The sequence below is a fragment of the Lithobates pipiens genome, unplaced genomic scaffold, assembly GCF_037356315.1.
Source record: "Lithobates pipiens isolate NorthernLeopardFrog02 unplaced genomic scaffold, aLitPip1_a1.2 Scaffold_19, whole genome shotgun sequence".
NCBI lineage: Eukaryota > Metazoa > Chordata > Amphibia > Anura > Ranidae > Lithobates > Lithobates pipiens.
The window spans coordinates 245,603,270-245,621,731 of record NW_027507764.1 but is presented as its reverse complement, the minus strand read 5'-3'; the positions used below and the strand labels follow the sequence as shown (position 1 = coordinate 245,621,731).

The 18,462-nt window shown below is 45.2% G+C and overlaps 1 protein-coding gene across 1 annotated transcript in view; it reads right to left on the bottom strand.

Annotated features, from left to right (window-relative positions):
* Positions 1–18,462, bottom strand: part of PDCD6 (programmed cell death 6) — an 85,213-nt gene that overhangs the window by 5,762 nt on the left and 60,989 nt on the right. Inside the window, exon 5 of the mRNA XM_077491883.1 lies at positions 15,268–15,377. Coding sequence (XP_077348009.1) covers positions 15,268–15,377 — 110 coding nt within the window. The remainder of the gene's footprint in view (positions 1–15,267; positions 15,378–18,462) is intronic.

Here is an 18,462-nt window from a genome sequence, read left to right as displayed (position 1 = left end):
GATGCCAAACCAAAAGGGAGAGCCACAAACTGGTAGTGGGCTTCCCCAACTGCAAATCACAGAAACTTCTGATGGCGGAGGCATATGGTTATGTGCAGGTACGCATCCTGGATGTCTAAGGATGCCAGGGAGTCCCCTTGATGGAGTTCAGCGACTACTGAGTGAACTGATTCCATTGTGAACCTCTGTACTCTCTCAAAGTAATTGAGAGCGTTCAGGTCCAAGATTGTAGTCCCCAAAATGGAAAGGGTACGTCCAAACAGGTTTGAGTAGAACCCCTGGAAACATTCCGAGTCTGGAACAGGTACTATCACCCCACGACTCAGCAGGTCCCTTTCCGCACCCAAAAGGGCCTCCCAGCGAGCCGGGAGAACGGGTATGCTGGAGGGGAAGAATCCGTTTTTTACGGCCAAGAGAGGAACTCCATCTTGTAGCCTGAGGAAATCAGATCGCAGACCCATTGGTCAGACAGCTGAGAGGCCCACTGGGCTGCAAACTCCCAAAGTCGACCCCCACCCGTGTTTAACCAAATCAGGCGCCTCAGCACCACTGCTGACACTGAAGCCCTGGATAACAGAGGAAGGGTATCCAGGGCCGCATCACAAATGTACTTCAGTTCTTGCACTAGTTGGTCTGCTAGTTCTACACAGACTGGAAAAGCCTGTTCTCCCAATTCGCGGTGCAACAGTTTTACCCAAGTGCGGATGCCAGTACTGGTCGCATGGTTGACCCCACAACCGTAAACAAGGAACGAGTCACTGCCTCGGCCTTCCTGTCCATGGGGTCCTTAAAGCCAGGAGTCCCCACTACCGGAATCGTGGTTACTTTGTTTAACCTGGATAGTGGGGGATCCACGACCGGAGGAGCCGACCAAAGGGGTAACACACCGCTGTGTATTTGGGGACTGAAAAGGTCCACGGAGGTCGACCCCATTCCTTGTAAATGAACTTGTCAAAATAAGTCAGATACGGGAACACCTTAGGCGAACGGGCTGGTTTACGGGACCCAAAAGGGACCGCTACATCAGCAGAGGGATCTGCTGGCTCCTGAATCTTTAGGATATCATGCACAGCTGTGATAAGTGCTTCAACAATCGCTTTGTCACGCAGACGGGGACTCATCCTCACTGTCCGATCGGTCCTGTCAGCGGCATCTGAAAATGACAGAGTGGGGGTCACCAGCCTCAGCGGGGCCAGAGTCTGCGTCAGAGCTCTCCCCGGAGGATGGGGGGGGGGGCCCAGGGGCCGCTTCTTACCACCTTTGCGCCCACGCACCGCCTCCATCTTGGTAACAAACTAATTGAGGCCCGCCGACAAAGCGTCCAGAGGCACTGCACTGTCTGCAGGCGAACCGGTTGCAATTGCCTGGATTTCGGGGGAAGAAACACCAGTTTCTGAAGCCATGCTGACTCTACCCTGTCTGCCACCTGATGGGGGCTTGGGACAGTAATGGGCCCACCCTCCTAACTGCTGCTGGCTGAGGGGCTCATTCCCGCAGGACTCACCACCCTAACTGGTTCTGCGCCGTCAAGCTAGTAGTGCTCGTGTCAGCTCCCAGGTGCATAGGAGATCACACTGCGCTGTCCAGAGCTGCTGCAATGGCGCTGAAATGGATCAAAAACGTGTTCAGGCTTCAAGAAAATGGCCGCTGAGCATCCAGTATAAAATACATAATCACAGGGAAAATGGCCACCGAACTAACAGGGAAGCATGCTACTCCTTGCCCCACCAAAGATGGTCGCCGAACATTGTATACCACGAAGGACAGTGAAGCAAACAGTCAGAAAAAATGGCGGTGAACAGCTGTACAGCGATCAACAGGCACAGCCTCCAGACACCTCCAGGGAGAGACCTACACACATCCAGGGCACAGCCAGCCAGCGCAGTCCCCCCCAGGTGAGAGCCCATCTATGCCACACACCGCTCAGCAGCCCATGCAGCATCCCCATGGGGGGAAGATAGGGGACAGGGAGTGAAGAGAGGGAGGTGAGGGACCCCCGAATTGACCTCCCAGGGAATGCCCAGCTGCTCAGCCCCACCAAGGCAGGGAGAGCTGTACTTACCAGTCCTGCAGAGCTGGGAGACATTCCATCAGACCCACTCTCCAATCAGTATGGGGTGGCTGCTGGCCCGGCACACTGACACAGACATCAGTAGACTGGTCATATGTGTCCCCCGGAGCATTAACTGACCACCCCTGGAGCTGAGGCATGTAGTGGCCGACCCAGCGAGGAGCTCTGGTCTGCACACGCTCGCTGGCCAGGCTGGGGAGACTACAAGGATAAGAGTATCCAGCCTGTCACCCAGTCGGCTGTTGATAGCAGATCACAGGATCTTTAATCTTGTGCAAAAAGCAAAGCTTCTGCAGAAAAAAAAACATGGACCGATGGGCCTGCAGGGTTCCTAGGTTCTCCTCCTTCACAAGGCAAAAAAAATTATAAAAAAACACAAGCTGCAAGGCAGGCTGAGGGGTTGTTACCTAAGGGATGCCCTCAGAACTAGAAGTTCTGAGTTTTTTATTACATGTTAACATGTTATGCCTAGTTCTCTCCTAAAGGTAGCGTAACAACCCAATGGTCTAAAGAGAGGAGCTGTGTCAGTCTGTGAATACAAGAGAAATAATAATTATAGCGATTCAGCCATCCACAATTCTGCATGGATGCCATGACTGGCTGAATTGATTGTTGGATGGCATCATCCAGCGTAACACGCTCTGCCTCTCCTCACAGCAAGAGAAGCGATTTCCACATTAGCCGTGCCCGCTTTCCGCCTAGACCCCCTGACGTCATTCTCAGCTGTCCGGCCTCGCTGTGTTGCAGGCTGCTGTGGGAGACCCGAGCAAGCATCCAGAATACTAAAAAGTGATTGTCCTCAGTCCTCCTCACACTCTCAGAGACGGTCATCGGGTACTTGGTAGGTACTAAGTAACTGCACTACATAAAAGTGAATGCTTACAGAAAATATCAGATGCACCAGTTATGTGCAAATTATGACCATAATAAAACATATGGACACAAACAATAAAGTGGCTGTCAAAGTGTGCATGGGTGGCAGTGATGAGCAAAACCATACAAAAAAAGGTATCAATGAAGTATTTGTGAATCCATCACCAAGACAAACCATAATTGATTAAATGTGATAGGTTTGGGGACATTTGTAGCTTTGTGGAATATATATTAGTGCACCCTTTCAGGATGGACTTTTAAGTGCAAGATCTTTTAGATTTATAATAAATGTAATATAATAAAAAATTATTATACAATATCATGAATTATGGTTTACGTTACAGGATTATATGTCCTAGTGATAGATTCACACATACGTCATTGCACTGCGCAGTGCTAAAAAAAACCTCTATAATAAAAAACAAAAAAAAAAAAGTAAAATAAATTGGAAAGTGGTGCCGTTACTAGATTAACCACTTGAGACCCACGCTATAGCCAAATGACGGCTACAGCGCGGACCTCCTTTCCCGGGAGTACGTCTATTGACGTCGTCCCGTGCACAAGCGGCTTGCGCGCCCCCTGAGGGGTGCGCTCGGCGCGATCTGTGATCGGCGAGTCTACGAGACTCGCCTGATCACGGATCCGAGCAAGGGGGTCGATCCGACCCCTTACCACATGATCAGCTGTCAGCCAATGACAGCTGATCATGTGATACAACGGAGCTGGTAATCGGCTATTATTCGGGACATCAGTCCCGATCACAGCCAGCTTACCAGTGCCCACTTGCCCCCCCTCAGGAGTAAATAAGTGCCCCCCGTAAGTGCCACCCAGCAGTGCCCACAGTGCCACCCACAATCTGCCGCAACAATGGTGCTGCACCCCAGTGCCACATATCCGTGCCCATCAGTGTCATCTACCAGTGCCCATCAGTGCCACCCATCCGTGCCGCCTTACCTGTGCCCACCGGTGCCGCCTATCAGTGCCCACCAGTGCCGCCTATCAGTGCCCACCAGTGCCGCCTATCAGTGCCCACCAGTGCCGCCTATCAGTGCCCACCAGTGCCGCCTATCAGTGCCCACCAGTGCCGCCTATCAGTGCCCACCAGTGCCGCCTATCAGTGCCCACCAGTGCCGCCTATCAGTGCCCACCAGTGCCGCCTATCAGTGCCCACCGGTGCCGCCTATCAGTGCCCACCAGTGCCGCCTATCAGTGCCCACCAGTGCCGCCTATCAGTGCCCACCGGTGCCGCCTATCAGTGCCCACCGGTGCCGCCTATCAGTGCCCACCAGTGCCGCCTATCAGTGCCCACCAGTGCCGCCTATCAGTGCGCCTCATCCGCACACTTCAATGAAGGAGAAAAATGACCAGTTTGCAAAATTTTATAACAAACTATTAAACATGATTTTTTTTTTGCATCTTTTTTTGTTTGTTTAGCAAAAAATAAAACTCCCAGCTGTAATTAAATACCACCAAAAGAAAGCTCTATTTGTGGGAAAAAAATGATAAAAATTTCATTTGGGTACAGTGTTGTATGACCGCGCAATTGTCATTCAAAGTGCATCAGCGCTGAAAGCTGAAAATTGGTCTGGGCAGGAGGGGGGTTTAAGTGCCCAGTAAGCAAGTGGCTAATAGTGTTAAGATCTTATTGTCCATTCAGAGAAATGCAGTTCTAATTTGGAGATGAAATAATGATTAAAAAGCAAGTAGGAGAAAAACCTTTGTGTTTTCTTAGCAACAAGTCCATATTCCAGGGCAAGCCTTCAGAGGGGAGTTGGAAGCAGACTCAAAATTACATGCAAAAAGAGAGACAGGAATGGCGTCAACATGAACTGCTACCTTGTAGAGTCAGATGGCAGCAAAATTGGCCAGCATATTTAAGGCTGAACACAGCCTGAGTTCCCCTAATCTTGAGGAAGGAGCGCGCCTGTTACACGCAGTGCGCATGCTCCGAAACATTGTCGCTATTGGCAGTGACGTCACCACGGTCGACGTTTGTGTTCCACTGTGGACCTGAGCCAAGCCTCGATCTCGGTGCATGCCGTCAGACAGGGAAGTTCTGTGGGTCGGGACCCTCCATCTGATGGGAAAAACATCTACAGGCTCTCTAATGCTGGCTGACGCCGCTGAGAACTTTTGTGCTGGAAATTCTCAAAACGATATGTAAGTGGATGTATGCACCTGTGTGTTTCAAATAAATGCAACTGTTTTTAATCTGGTGGCACCTTTCGTGTCTCTTTTTGCATAATAAAAAAAAGTGAATGTTTAAACAGACCATATCTGATGCACCAGTTATTTATGTGCAAATTATGACTATAAAACCTATGGACCTAAACAATAAAGTGACTGTGCATGCATAGCAGTGAGGAGAAAAACCATAAATCATACAAGAAAGTATTTGTGAATCTATCACTAGGACATATAATCCTGACCTATAATCACGCACATAGGTTGAACTTGTGTCTTTTTTCAACCTCACCTACTGTGTAATTATGTAACAAACCATAATTCATGATATTGTAGAATAAAAAAAAAGAAGTTTTATATTACATTTATTATAGATCTAAAAGATCTTGCAAGAATTGGTGCACTATAATATATATATATATATATATATATATATATATATATATATATTCCAAAGCTATAAATGTCCCCAAACCTATCACATTTCATCAATTATGGTTTGTCTTGGTGATAGATTCACAAATACTTCATCAATACATTTTTTTATGGCTTTGCTCATCACTGCCAAATATGCACACTTGGACAGTCGCTTTATAGTTTGGGTCCATATGTTTTATTATAGTCATAATTTGCACATAAAAAAAGTGAATGTTTAAACAGACCATATCTGATGCACCAGTTATTTATTATAGTTTTTTTTTTGTTTTTTTAGCACTGCACAGTGCAAACATTGTTGCTTTGTATACTGTGCGTTTTCCTTATGGCAATGTCAGGAGGAGGGGTCAATAGGTTGTTACTATTTCTTAAAAGAGGAATTTCACCCCCCCCCCCCCCCCAATCATACATAACTAGGTGGATGCAGCATGGGTCCAATGCTGTATTGGTCTCCGGTGCCTCTGCACTGAGAACCGAGTGGTCGAACAACGCCGAGCACTTAGTTTTTACAGCTCCGTGAGCAAAGAGCTGTAGACTGTCAGTAACCGCTTTCTGCTCTTCTCCCTTCTTGCTCATTGGAGCGCTGGGCTGTGGAGCGGATGTCTCAGGCTCTCAGCGGCTCGCTGAGAGGCTGAGCCAAGTGTTAGTTCCGTTCAGACTCTGGTCGGGACGACACGATACCCGGATGGACATTGGGGACGTCAGCAGAGAGCGGACTTGCTGAACAGGGGTCACAGGCGTGCCAAACTAAAGGCACTCCAGTGATGCATAGGAGAAGTGCAGCCATACAAGCTTTGGCTATACTTCTTTAAATTAGCCCAGGCTGATAAAAAGCTTTAAGTCTTCACGCATATGGTTTAAACTAAAGCTGAACTCCAGGCGGGTAGAAAAACAATCCTGCATTCATTAAAAGCAGAGTTTCAGTCATTTGTGTGTTTATTAAAAGGCAGCAGCTACAAAAACTGTAGCTGCTGCCTTTTAATAAAACACACACTTACCTGTCCCACTGTCCAATGGTGCACGGACGCCAGTGATTTTCTTCCCCTCTCCTCCTTTGGTGGTACCGGCATCTCTACTATGGGAACTTGGCTGGGACAGCTTGCAGCTTCACAGCCAGGTGCCCACTGTGCATGGGCGAGTGGCGCTGCGCTCCGATTAGTCCCAAAGTCTTCTAGGACCTGTCCTGTGTCCCAGAAGACTTTGGGAGGGAGGGGGAACAATAACTTCCACTTCCAATCACCTAAGGTGACTGGAACTGAAGTGGCTGTGGGTACTTGTCAAAAATATAAAACTAAAATATATTAAAAAAAAATCATAATTTTGCTAGAAAATGACTCAGAACCCCCAAACATTCGTTTTTTTAGAAACCCTAGGAAATAAAATGGCGGTGGTTGTTAACATTTTTTTTTAGAGGTTACCAGTTTAGAGTTAGAGGAGGTCCTGGGCTAGAATTGTTGCTCTCGAACATTTACGGCAATACTTTGTGTGGTTTGAACACCGTTTACAACTGTGGGCGTGACCTACGTATGCTTTCGCTTCTGCGTGCAAGCACGTGGGGACACTTTATTTTACACTTTCCCTTTAAGTTCCCTTTTCAGTCCACATTTGTGTAATTTAATCTCTGTATAAATACAGCTGTTCTGTGAAGCTAGAGGTTCGATAGAGAACCTTAGTGAACAAACATCATCATGAAGGCCAAGGAACACACCAGGGATAAAGTTGTGGAGAAGGTTTAACCACATGCCAACCAGCCGCCGCAGTTGTACTGAAGCAGAATGGCACGGCTGGGTGAAATGACATTATGTAATTTTGCTTCGGCTGTGGCAACTAGGGTGCGTGTGCACGCTTTCCAAGCCGGTGCGAGTGCTGGGTGGTCTTGATCACCGCCGGGCTCCCGCAATCGCTTGGGGCACACGGAGAACCCGGAACGGTGTGTGTAAACACAGTTTCCGGTTCTCTGGGTGGAACACTGACAGATCGTCTGTTCATACAGAGTTGTTCTGCACAGTCCCCATCCCCCTTCAGTTAGAACTCAAACTAGGACACACATTAACCCCTTCACTGCCCCTTAGTGTTAACGCCTTCACTGCTAGTGACATTTTTACAGTAATCAATGCATTTTTTAAATTGCACTGATCGCTTTATTAATGCCAATGGCCTCAAAAATGTGAAAATTGTCTGACATGTCTGCCATAATGTCTCAATCAAAAAAAAAAATAAAAAAAAAAGGGAGGACGACGCTGATCGCTGCCATTACTAGTAAAAAAAAAATTTTTTTTTTTTTATAAAAATGCAATAAAACTATTTTGTAGATACTATAACTTTTGCGCAAACCAATCAATATACGCTTATTGCGATTTTTTTACCACAAATATGTAGAATACATATCGGCCTAAACTGAAGAAGAAAAAAAAAAGGAAAGAAGAATAGGATTTTTATAACAGCTTACCTGTAAAAATCCTTTTCTTTGAGGTACATCATGGGACAAAGAGACTCAGTAATTACTGGTGGGTTATAGGGCATCACTAGGTGATTGGACACTGGCACACCCTAGACAGGAAGTTCAATCCCTCATATAACCCCTCCCCCTACTGGAGGTACCTCAGTTTTGTAGCAAAGCAACACAAGTGTATTAGAAGAGGGGAGGGACCTCTGTGTCCCGTGATGTATCTCAAAAGAAAAGGATTTTCCAGGTAAGCCGTTAAAGAAAAATCCTATTTTTTCTCTCGCACATCACGGGACTCAGATAGCATTTCTCTGGGACATCCCACCAGTAATTACTGAGGGGAGGGGAACCACAAAACATAGGGTGTACTCAGACATGAGGACCCTGTACCGCTGCCTGCAGCACACTACGCCCAAAGGCGAAGTCCTCATGCCTTCTCACATCCATCTGAAAAATTTGGTGAATGTATGGATTGATGACCAGGTTGCGGCCTTGCAGATTTGAGCCATGGAGGCCTGGTGATGCACCGCCCACGAAGCACTAATAGCCCTAGTGGAATGCGCCTTGATCTGAAAAGGCGGAATCTTTTGCTTCAAATCATAAGCTTGAACAATTACTTGTCGAATCCATTTAGCAATGGTAGATTTTGATGCTGCCTGTCCTCTATAAGGACCCTCTGGCAATACGAACAAAGCATAAGTTTTGCAAACCTGAGCCGTCGCTTCCAGATAGGCTTCGACTGCTCTCACTAAATCCAAAGAATGTAGTGACTTCTCTTCCGTAGAACATTTGGAAAAAAAGGAAGGCAGAATAATATCTTGGTTTAGATGAAAACCTGAGACCACCTTCGGTAGAAAACTAGGATGAGGGCGTAACCCCACTCTATCCTTGTGCATTATCAGATACGGTTCTTTACAAGAAAGGGCCACTAATTTTGATACTCTTCTGGCAGAAGAAATGGCCACCAAAAAAATAAATTTCCTTGTCAACAGAACTAAGGGAATCTGATGTATCGGTTCAAAAGGCTGCTTCTGTAAAGCGGACAGAACCAAAATTCAAATCCCAGGGGTTTAGAGGCGCCCTAACTGGAGGATAAAGGCGCGTTACCCCTTGTATAAAGCGTCGGACCAAAGAATGTGAAGCAAGTGGACGTTGAAACAGAACCGATAAGGCCAAGACTTGGCCCTTGATGGTAATCAAGGCTAGTTTCATCTCTAACCCATTTTGCAGAAATTCGAGGATTCTGCCTATGACATATTTTCTGGGGTGCCAACCCCTGGATTCACACCAGGAGACATATGCTTTCCAGACTCTATGATAAATCATTCTGGAAGCTGGCTTTCTTGCATTAATCAAGGTAGATATCACAGGGCCGAAAGCCCACGATTGTTCAGAACGTGGGTTTCAATAGCCAAACCGCTAAATTTAGCGTTTGTAAGGTAGGATGGAACACCAGTCCCTGGGATAGCAGGTCTGGATGGGACGGGACGTTAGGGTCCAAGAAGAGCCTACCGCCCATCTTCACTATTTCTGCATACCAAGCTCTTCTGGGCCATGCTGGGGCCACCAGAAGCACCGACTTTTCCTGCCTGATCCTGCAAAGCAGTCTTGGCAGTAGCAGAATAGGAGGGAACGCATAAATCAGAAAGAACTGATGCCATGGAGTAACCAATGCATCTGTCCCGCATGCAAGAGGATCCCTCAATTCTTGACACAAAGTTGTCGACGTTGTTGAACCTGGAAGCAAAGAGATCTACATCCGGAACGCCCCCATCTCTGGCATATGGCCAAAAAGACGGTCGGGGTGGAGAGACCATTCCCCTGGCACCAACTGCTGGCGGCTCAAGTAGACCACCTGCCAGTTCTCTACCCCCGGAATGAAGACTGCCGATATGCATGGCACATGTCTTTCTACCCAGATTAAGATCTGGTTTACTTCTTCCTGAGCTGCATGACTCTTGGTGCCCATTTGGTGATTGATATAAGCCACTGCTGTGGCATTGTCCGACTGAACCCTGACAGGGCAACTCTGCAACCTAAGTGTCCATGCTTTTAGGGCTAGATATGCCGCACGGATCTCCAGAATGTTGATGGGTAAGGCCCTCTCGGTCCTGGACCATCTCCCTTGGACAGTTGACTGTTCCAGGACTGCCCCCCAACCCAAAAGACTGGCATCTGTTGTTACCACTGTCCAGGTAACTGGTAAAAAGGATTTTCCTTTCCGCAGTTTTTCGGGTATCAACCACCAGCTGGGGCTCTGACGCGCTGTAGGGGACAGATGCATCGGAAAATCTAACTCCTGAACCTTCTTGTTCCAGGTCAATAGGATACTGTTTTGCAGTAGCCTTGAATGAGACTGAGCGTAGGGAACAGCTTAGAATGAAGCCACCATCTTCCCCAACAACCCTATCTCTAGAAACTGGTTTAGATCTTTGAGATCTAGAATGGGTCTGACATCTCCGTTTGGCTTCGGTACCGTGAAAAGGTTTGAAAAAAAAAACCCATTCCCTGCTCTTGCATGGGAACTACCATGATAACTTTTTGCTTCAATAGTCACTCCAACGCTAGAAGACTAGACTTTTTTCTCTGGGTCTCTGGGTACATTTGCACTGCCAGAGCCCTGAGAACTTTAGTTGTCTTCCCCCCCACTCGAGTGAGCGGGGGCGCCCCTTCATAAGGAGGTCTTAGCGTTTTGTCTTAAAGACCTTCTCCCCCAGGACATTTTGTCCCTGGGGTTGACTTTTTAAGCTTTTTTTGGAGTTTTAACCTTAGAGCTTGACGGAGGAGGCCATCGTGACTGCCTGGAGGCTGGATGCCCCTGGCACTGGAGAAAGCACCCGTTTAAAAGGAGGGACGTTTACTCCTTTTCTTGACTGGTAAAAGGGCGCTTTTCCCACTAGAGATCCTTTGGATACAATTGTCCAAGTCCTCTCCAAACAGTTTTGCACCACGAAAGGGAAATCCCGCCAGGAGTTTCATACATGGTGATTCGACTGACCAATTTTTCAGCCACAAGATTCTACACATGTGTACCAATCCAAGCGCAAGTCGAGAGGTCTGAAGGATAGAATCTCTGATAGCATCAACAGCAAAACACAGAGCCGCTGGAAGGTTAGCTAACCCCCGGGCTTGCTGTTCAGGTAAGGCTTTAAGCACCTGTTTAACATGGTCTCTCAAATATTGACAGACTCCAATTGCTGCCAGGTTGTGCTACTGAACCTGTCAAGGAGAAAACATTTAATAGGAATTCCACTTTATCAGTTGGATCCAAAAGCATCTGAGCGTTGTCAACAGGACAAGTCAGGCTTTTGTTTACGGAGGAAATGGTGGCATCAACTGCCGGGATACCCCACATCTTAGTAATTTTTTCCTCCATAGGATAAAGTGTAGAAAACTTTGAGGAAAAAATAAATAAATAAATGTTTATCTGGGTGATCCCACTCAGAAAAGATAAGCTTTTCCAGCAAACCATGAACAGGAAAAGCATGTGCAGTTTGAGGAGGTTTCAGTGAACCCAGAGAAGAATTGGGTTCTTTAACTGACTCAGGTACGGGTAACAAACGTGGAACGGACCAATCCAGCAAGAATTTGAACCAACATCTTCTCATCCTAAGAAGCTGAAAAGGGCCCTTCTCCACTAAATTCCTCAGAAGTGGAATCAGTTTCCTCCCGATCCTCTGAAGGGGGATTCCTCTCCTTTATCCCAGAGTTCCTCACTCTGAGGGTCCTGGGTGACAGAGGGGGGCCTAGTGCGTTTTCTTCCACTGAGTGAAGATGCAATTAAGGCCACTAATCTTTCCTTCAAACGGTTTATGGTTGAGGAAAAAACCTCCTGTGTAATGTACAAAGGGGCTGAAGTGCCAGAAGCAGCTGCAGCCCCTGACCCCAACGGCTCTCCCTGGCCAGCCTCCCAGGGTCCTGCGGGGGGGAGGTCCTAAGAGCCTGAAGGGGACCCCTTAGAGCCCCTATTCTTCAGGGTACTTGTACCTCTTTTACTCATAGTTCAAAGCAACAAAAGGTAGAGGTACCACACAAAAAATGCACTGACTGCTGAGCCCTGTAGTTCAGCAACTGCCGCTGCTACTTAAGACTCAGTCTGGTGCCTAAGTAAATGCTGCCTGGGAATGCCTGTGTCTCCCACACTCACATGCGCCTGTCAGCTCTGTGTCCCTCCATAGGCTGTGTGCATCTGAAAAAGAGTGCACTTTAAAGCCTGTGTAGCCTAGTGCCCAGCCCTCCCCCTCCTCCGTCCACTTTCGCCCCCCGCTCGTTTTTAAAAACAAGCGTTTCCCGCATGAGCAGAGGCTCTAACCCTGCTGGCAAGCATGGAGGGGAGGCTGGGACAGAGGAGAGGGAAGGGCCGGTGGATGTGAAGACGCTATAATGCAGCGGCAAACGGAGGTGGACGGTGAGGTATATTACCGCTCTCTGCCCAGGCCTGTCTCAGCCCCCTAATCCATGGAGGGAGAATCCCAGAAGGAAAAAAAACCCTTACCTTCATCCTTCCTGGAGCATGGCTGGAGGAGCATAGAGCGTGGACACCAATCTGACAGATCAGGCATGAAAAGGTATGTGCTCTTGGCAGCCCCCGGCTATAGGCATAGCATACATTTACTTAAAAGGAGAAAACAAACTAGAATTAGAAAAATTCTTGAGGAGTCTCCCTTACCTTATCCAGCTGCAGAGTCTGAATAACAGACCCAATCTTCGCCTCTCATGGTGGGCTCCGTTAGGAAAAAACCTTCAGAGACTGGAGGCCCCTTGAATTGGGGGATCCGCAGTTCTGGGCCCATAAAGCACCCTGCCAGGAATATGGCTGAAAAAAAAAAAAACAAATACTGGATCCCAGGGTCCAGCTCTCTAAAAAGAGAAGCATTACAGGTAAAACCTTGTTTCTTCGGACACGAGGCCCGGGTACCATCCAATTTGGTCTGGAAAAGACACTTTAAATGGATCCGGTTGCATAGCTGGCCCCAGTAAAGGATATTCCAGCGGAGCTCAGCACAGTAAATCTACTTGTGACCAACACCTAAGACACTGGCGGTGACCAACACCTAAAAACTGAGGTACCTCCAGTAGGGGGAGGGGTTATATGGGGGATTGAACTTCCCGTCTAGGGTGTGCCAGTGTCCAATCACCTAGTGATACAATATAACCCACCAGTAATTACTGAGTCTGTGTCCCGTGATGTAAGAGAAAGAAATATATGTTTTGGGGATATTATAGCAAAAAGTAAAAAAGAATGCATTTTCAAAATTGTCGCTTTTTTTGTTTATGGCGCAAAAAAATAAAAACCACCAAAAGAAAGCTCTATTTGTGGGGATAAAAAGGATGTGTTTGGGAGCCACGTTGCACGACCACGCAATTGTCAGTTAAAGAGAGACAGTGCTGAATCGCAAAAAGTGCTCTGGTCTTTGGCCAGCCAAATGGTCCAGGGCTGAAGCGGTTAGAGAAGAGTTCGATTATGAAAAAACTAAATAAAAAAATACCAAGCTCTGAACATCTCACGAAGCACTGTTCATTGCATCATCCGAAAATGGAAAGAGTTTGGCACAACTGCAAAACCCATGAAGATATGACCATCCACCTAAATTGATAGACTGCACAAGGAGAGCATTAATCAGGGAAGCAGCCAAAAGACCCATGGTAACTCTGGAGGAGCTGCAGAGACCCACAGCTCAGGTTGTTGAATCTGTCCATGGGACAACTATTATTCGTATACTCCACAAATCTGACCTTTATGGAAGAGTGGCAAGAAGAAAGCAATTTTTGAAAGAAAGCCATAAGAAGTCCCGTTTGCGAGAAGTCACGTGGGGGACATGCAAACACGTGGACAAAGGTGCAATGGTCAGATGAGACCAAAATTTAACTTTTTGGCCTAAAAGCAAAATGCTATGTGTGGCAGAAAACTATACCACCGTGAAACATGGTGGTGGCAGCATCAGGTTGTGGGGATACTTTTTTCAGCAGGGATAGGGAAGCTGGTCAGAGCCAAATACAGAGCCATCTTAGACGAAAACATGTTAGTCTGCTAAAGACTTGGATGAAGGTTCACCTTCCAGCAGGATGACTCTAAACATACAGCCAGAGCTACAATGGAAAGTTTTAGATCAAAGCATATTCACATATCCACACCTAGATCCAATTGAGAATCTGGAAAGACTTGAAAATTTCTGTTCACAGGTGCTCTCCATCCAATCTGACAGAGCTCAAGCTATTTTGCAAAGAATAATGGGCAAAAATTCACTCAAAGTGTAAAGCTGGTAGAGGCATACCCAAAAAGACATGCAGCTGTAATTGCAGGATAAGGTGGTTCTATATTAAACACGCAACGGCGCATTTTTAACATACTTGTAAAAAATATTTATAATTTTCCTTTCACGTCACAATTATGTGCCACTTTGTGTTGGTCTTCTCACATAAAATCCCAATAGTTTTTGGTTGCAACATGACAAAATATGTAAACTTTCAAGGGGAATACTTTAAGGCACTGTATGTGAACCGAGTTTGTTTCTTATCAACCCCTATGTGAAAAGTAATATCTAACGTTGCGTATAAAAAATTTAATGGTACATAATAAAGTTTTTTTTATGGCACTCCATTTCTTTTCTATATGTCAAGAGAAAGTCCAAGACTATATATTATGTTCATAGTTGCACAAGGTGCCAAGTCTATGGTATTATAATCATGTCAGACTAACGGGTTCTCTTTCCACCCAGATTGTTTTAGGTTGGCACTTACAACAAAAACAAATATGATGGGACCCAATGGTGGCAACTACATATTGTAAAAAGATTGAAAAAAATCCTACCAACATTGTTTGATAGTATGGTTTCAAAAAAACCTGCCCAACCTGTATCATAATTTTTATTTTTATTTAAGGGAGATGTGTACTTAGTTATGATCCGCTCTAGTCTAGGCCTACAGCTCCAACTCAGGGAGTACTTGACAATAGCTGTCTCAGCTGTACTTGACAACATCTGTTCTCAGCACTCCCTCTCCCCTGCAGCAGCTGCTTACTGACACAGGGAAGTTGGAGCCACCAAATCACATGACTGAACCAGATTAAAAATAGGTAAGTGCATAAATCTGTTTTATACATGTTAAGTAGGATTGGTAGGAGGAGGGGGCGAGGCAACATTTTAAAGAATAGTTAAGCTGGCCATACATGGATCTTAAGGACTGACCAAATTTCAATCCATGTATGGGCGCTGTAGTTGTACAGAAGCTGATCTACCGACATGTCAACAAAACTCACCTGCAGGACAGTGCAGCACTGAATGAAATCATCAAAGGCAACTTGACCTCTTTTCTGCCTGTCAAATTTCCGAATGAGAATATCATAAAATTGGTCCGTTAAGCGATACCCTGCTCAAGAGAACATACAGAGAAGATTTCATTAGATTAAATAGACACAAAGCACCACTGTTTGTAAGGTTTTCTGCATTATGCAGATACTGCTATATGGTTTAAACAAACAACAACTCCAGGTACACTTACTAGGTCTATTTATAAAGGTCTTACTGAAAAAAGGTTCCAGATATGTCTTTTAGTTCTATTAGACATAGTGTCATAAGGCAACATTTGCCTTTTGTACCAAGCAGATTTAGTCTATTTATATATAGGAGGAATGTGCACCATGTTAATGTTGCAACTGTTGAACAATCGTTGAATGTTATAGAAAACAGGCTGCAACTAACGATTATTTTCATAATCAATTAGTTGGCCGATTGTTTTGACTAATCGATTAATAACCTTCAAAAAAAGTGTGGTGTATAATTTAGTTGATATGTAAAAGTTTTTTTTGTTTACAAAACGGTTTTTATTATAGATAAGGTCAAGATAAAAAAATTGACAGTAGAATGAATTGTACAAGTAAAGGGATAAGGTGATCATACAATATTGCTTAGTTGAAAATATTTTTAGTGACAGAATTCACACATTGGAGTAGGAGTCACAAGGGTGTTGGAGGAAAAGGGTTTACAGAAATGCTTGAGAAAGTTAAAGGAATTACATTAGCAAAATTACATCCATAGAGAGGCTTCCCATAGCGTCCATTTATTTTGGTATATATGCATGGTGTCAAACAACAAATGGTGTATTCTCTCTGAAAGCTTAATATTAGCCATACGGTTAAGAACCTGGGGCCAAGGGACAACTGATGAGTGCCAGTTGAAGGCAATGGTCCAGTGGATGGAGCTAAACATAGCATGTATTAGTCTGGAGCTAGTATGTGGGATGTCTTGTATAGGGAGGAATAACAGGCACATTTGGGGAGTTAGAGGGACTGTTCTACCTGAGATACGTTCAATCATCAGCTTGGCGTTATGCCAGATATCTTTAAGGAGGGGGCAGTCCCAGAAGATATGAAGTAAATCCCCCCCCGCGTGGGGCAGCCTCTGAAACATAGTGGGGATGTTGAAGGGTAAAAAGAATTAAGTTTGGAGGGGGTAAGATACCACCTATATAGCAGTTTAGTGGCAGATGCTCTAATAGAGGTGGTTTTGGAAGATTTGTGTAAGTTTTCCCAAATATAGTGTCCCATTGTTCGGAGGAGAGTGAAATATTTAAGTCAGATTCCCATTTGAGCATGGGGTGAGCAAATCTGCTGAAACTGTGAAGGGGGGGGGGGGGGGGTGTGAAAGGTCAAGGAGTAGTACTTTTGGTAGAATTGTTTAATCTTCTCATAAGTCATTTGTTCTGTAGGAGCAAGGTTGTATTTTAACCACTTCAGTTCCGGACCAATAAACACCTTAAGGACCAGAGGTCTTTTTGCAATTTCGCACTGCGCTGCTTTAACTGGTAATTGCGCGGTCATGCAATATTGCACCCAAACGAAATTTGCGTCCTTTTCTTCCCACAAATAGAGCTTTCTTTTGATGGTATTTGATTGCCTCTGCGATTTTTTTTTTTTGCGATATAAATGAAAAAAGAGCGAAAATTTTGAAAAAAAAAGATATTTTCTTCTTTTTGTTATAAGAAAAATCGAATAAACTAAATTTTAGTCATACATTGAGGGCAAAATTTATTCAGCCACATGTCTTTAGTAAAAAAAATGTCAATAAGCGTATATTTTTTGGTTTGCGCAAAAGTTATAGCGTCTACAAACTAGAGTACATTTTCTGGAATTTACACAGCTTTTAATTTATGACTGCCGATCTCATTTCTTGAGGTGCTAAAATGGCAGGGCAGTACAAATCCCCCCCAAATGACCCCATTTTGGAAAGTAGACACCCCAAGGAAATTGCTGATGGGTATGTTGAGCCCATTGAATATTTATTTTTTTTGTCCTAAGGGATTGAATAATGACAAAAAAAAAAAAAAAAAAAATTTTTTTTTACAAAAAGTTGTCACTAAATGATATATTGCTCACACATGCCATGGTTATATGTGAAATGACACCCCAAAATACATTCTGCTGCTTCTCCCGAGTACGGGGATACCACATGTGTGGGACTTTTTGGGAGTCTAGTCGCGCACGACACCCCGAAAACCAATCACCACCTTCAGGATTTCTAAGGGTGCAAATTTTTGATTTAACTCCTCACTACCTATCACAGTTTCGAAGGCCATAAAATGCCAAAATAGCACAAAACCCCCCCAAATGACCCCATTTTGGAAAGTAGACACCCCAAGCTATTTACTGAGAGGCATGTTGAGTCCATGGAATATTTTATATTTTGCCAAAAGTTGCGGGAATATTACAAACTTTTTTTTTTTTGCACAAAGTTGTCACTAAATGATATATTGCTCACACATGCTATGGGCAGAAGTCAAATTACACCCCAAAATAAATTCTGCTGCTTCTCCCGAGTACGGGGATACCACATGTGGGGGACTTTTTGGGAGCCTAGTTAACTAGCTACCTAGCGACACTAGCGACACTGATGCAGCGTTCAGAAAAATTATCGCTTAGTGACACTGGCAAAAGGGGGTGAAAGGGTTAACTAGCGGAAATCAGGGGGTTAAAACCATTATTGGGTAGTATATCGGGGTACCTAGCGCTATAAAAACCTGGCGGTGAACCTAAAAAAATAACTAGCTACCTAGCGACTGTAGCGACACTAATGCAGCGATCAGAAAAACGATCGCTTAGTGACACTGGCAAAAGGGGGTGAAAGGGTTAACTAGCGGCAATCAGGGGGTTAAAAACATTATTGGGTAGTATATCGGGGTACCTAGCGATATAAAAACCTGGCGGTGAACCTAAAAAAATAACTAGCTACCTAGCGACACATGCAGCGATCAGAAAAATGATCGCTTAGTGACACTGGCAAAAGGGGGTGAAAGGGTTAACTAGCGGCAATCAGGGGGTTAAAAACATTATTGGGTAGTATATCGGGGTACCTAGCGCTATAAAAACCTGGCGGTGAACCTAAAAAAATAAACTAGCTACCTAGCGACTGTAGCGACACTAATGCAGCGATCAGAAAAACGATCGCTTAGTGACACT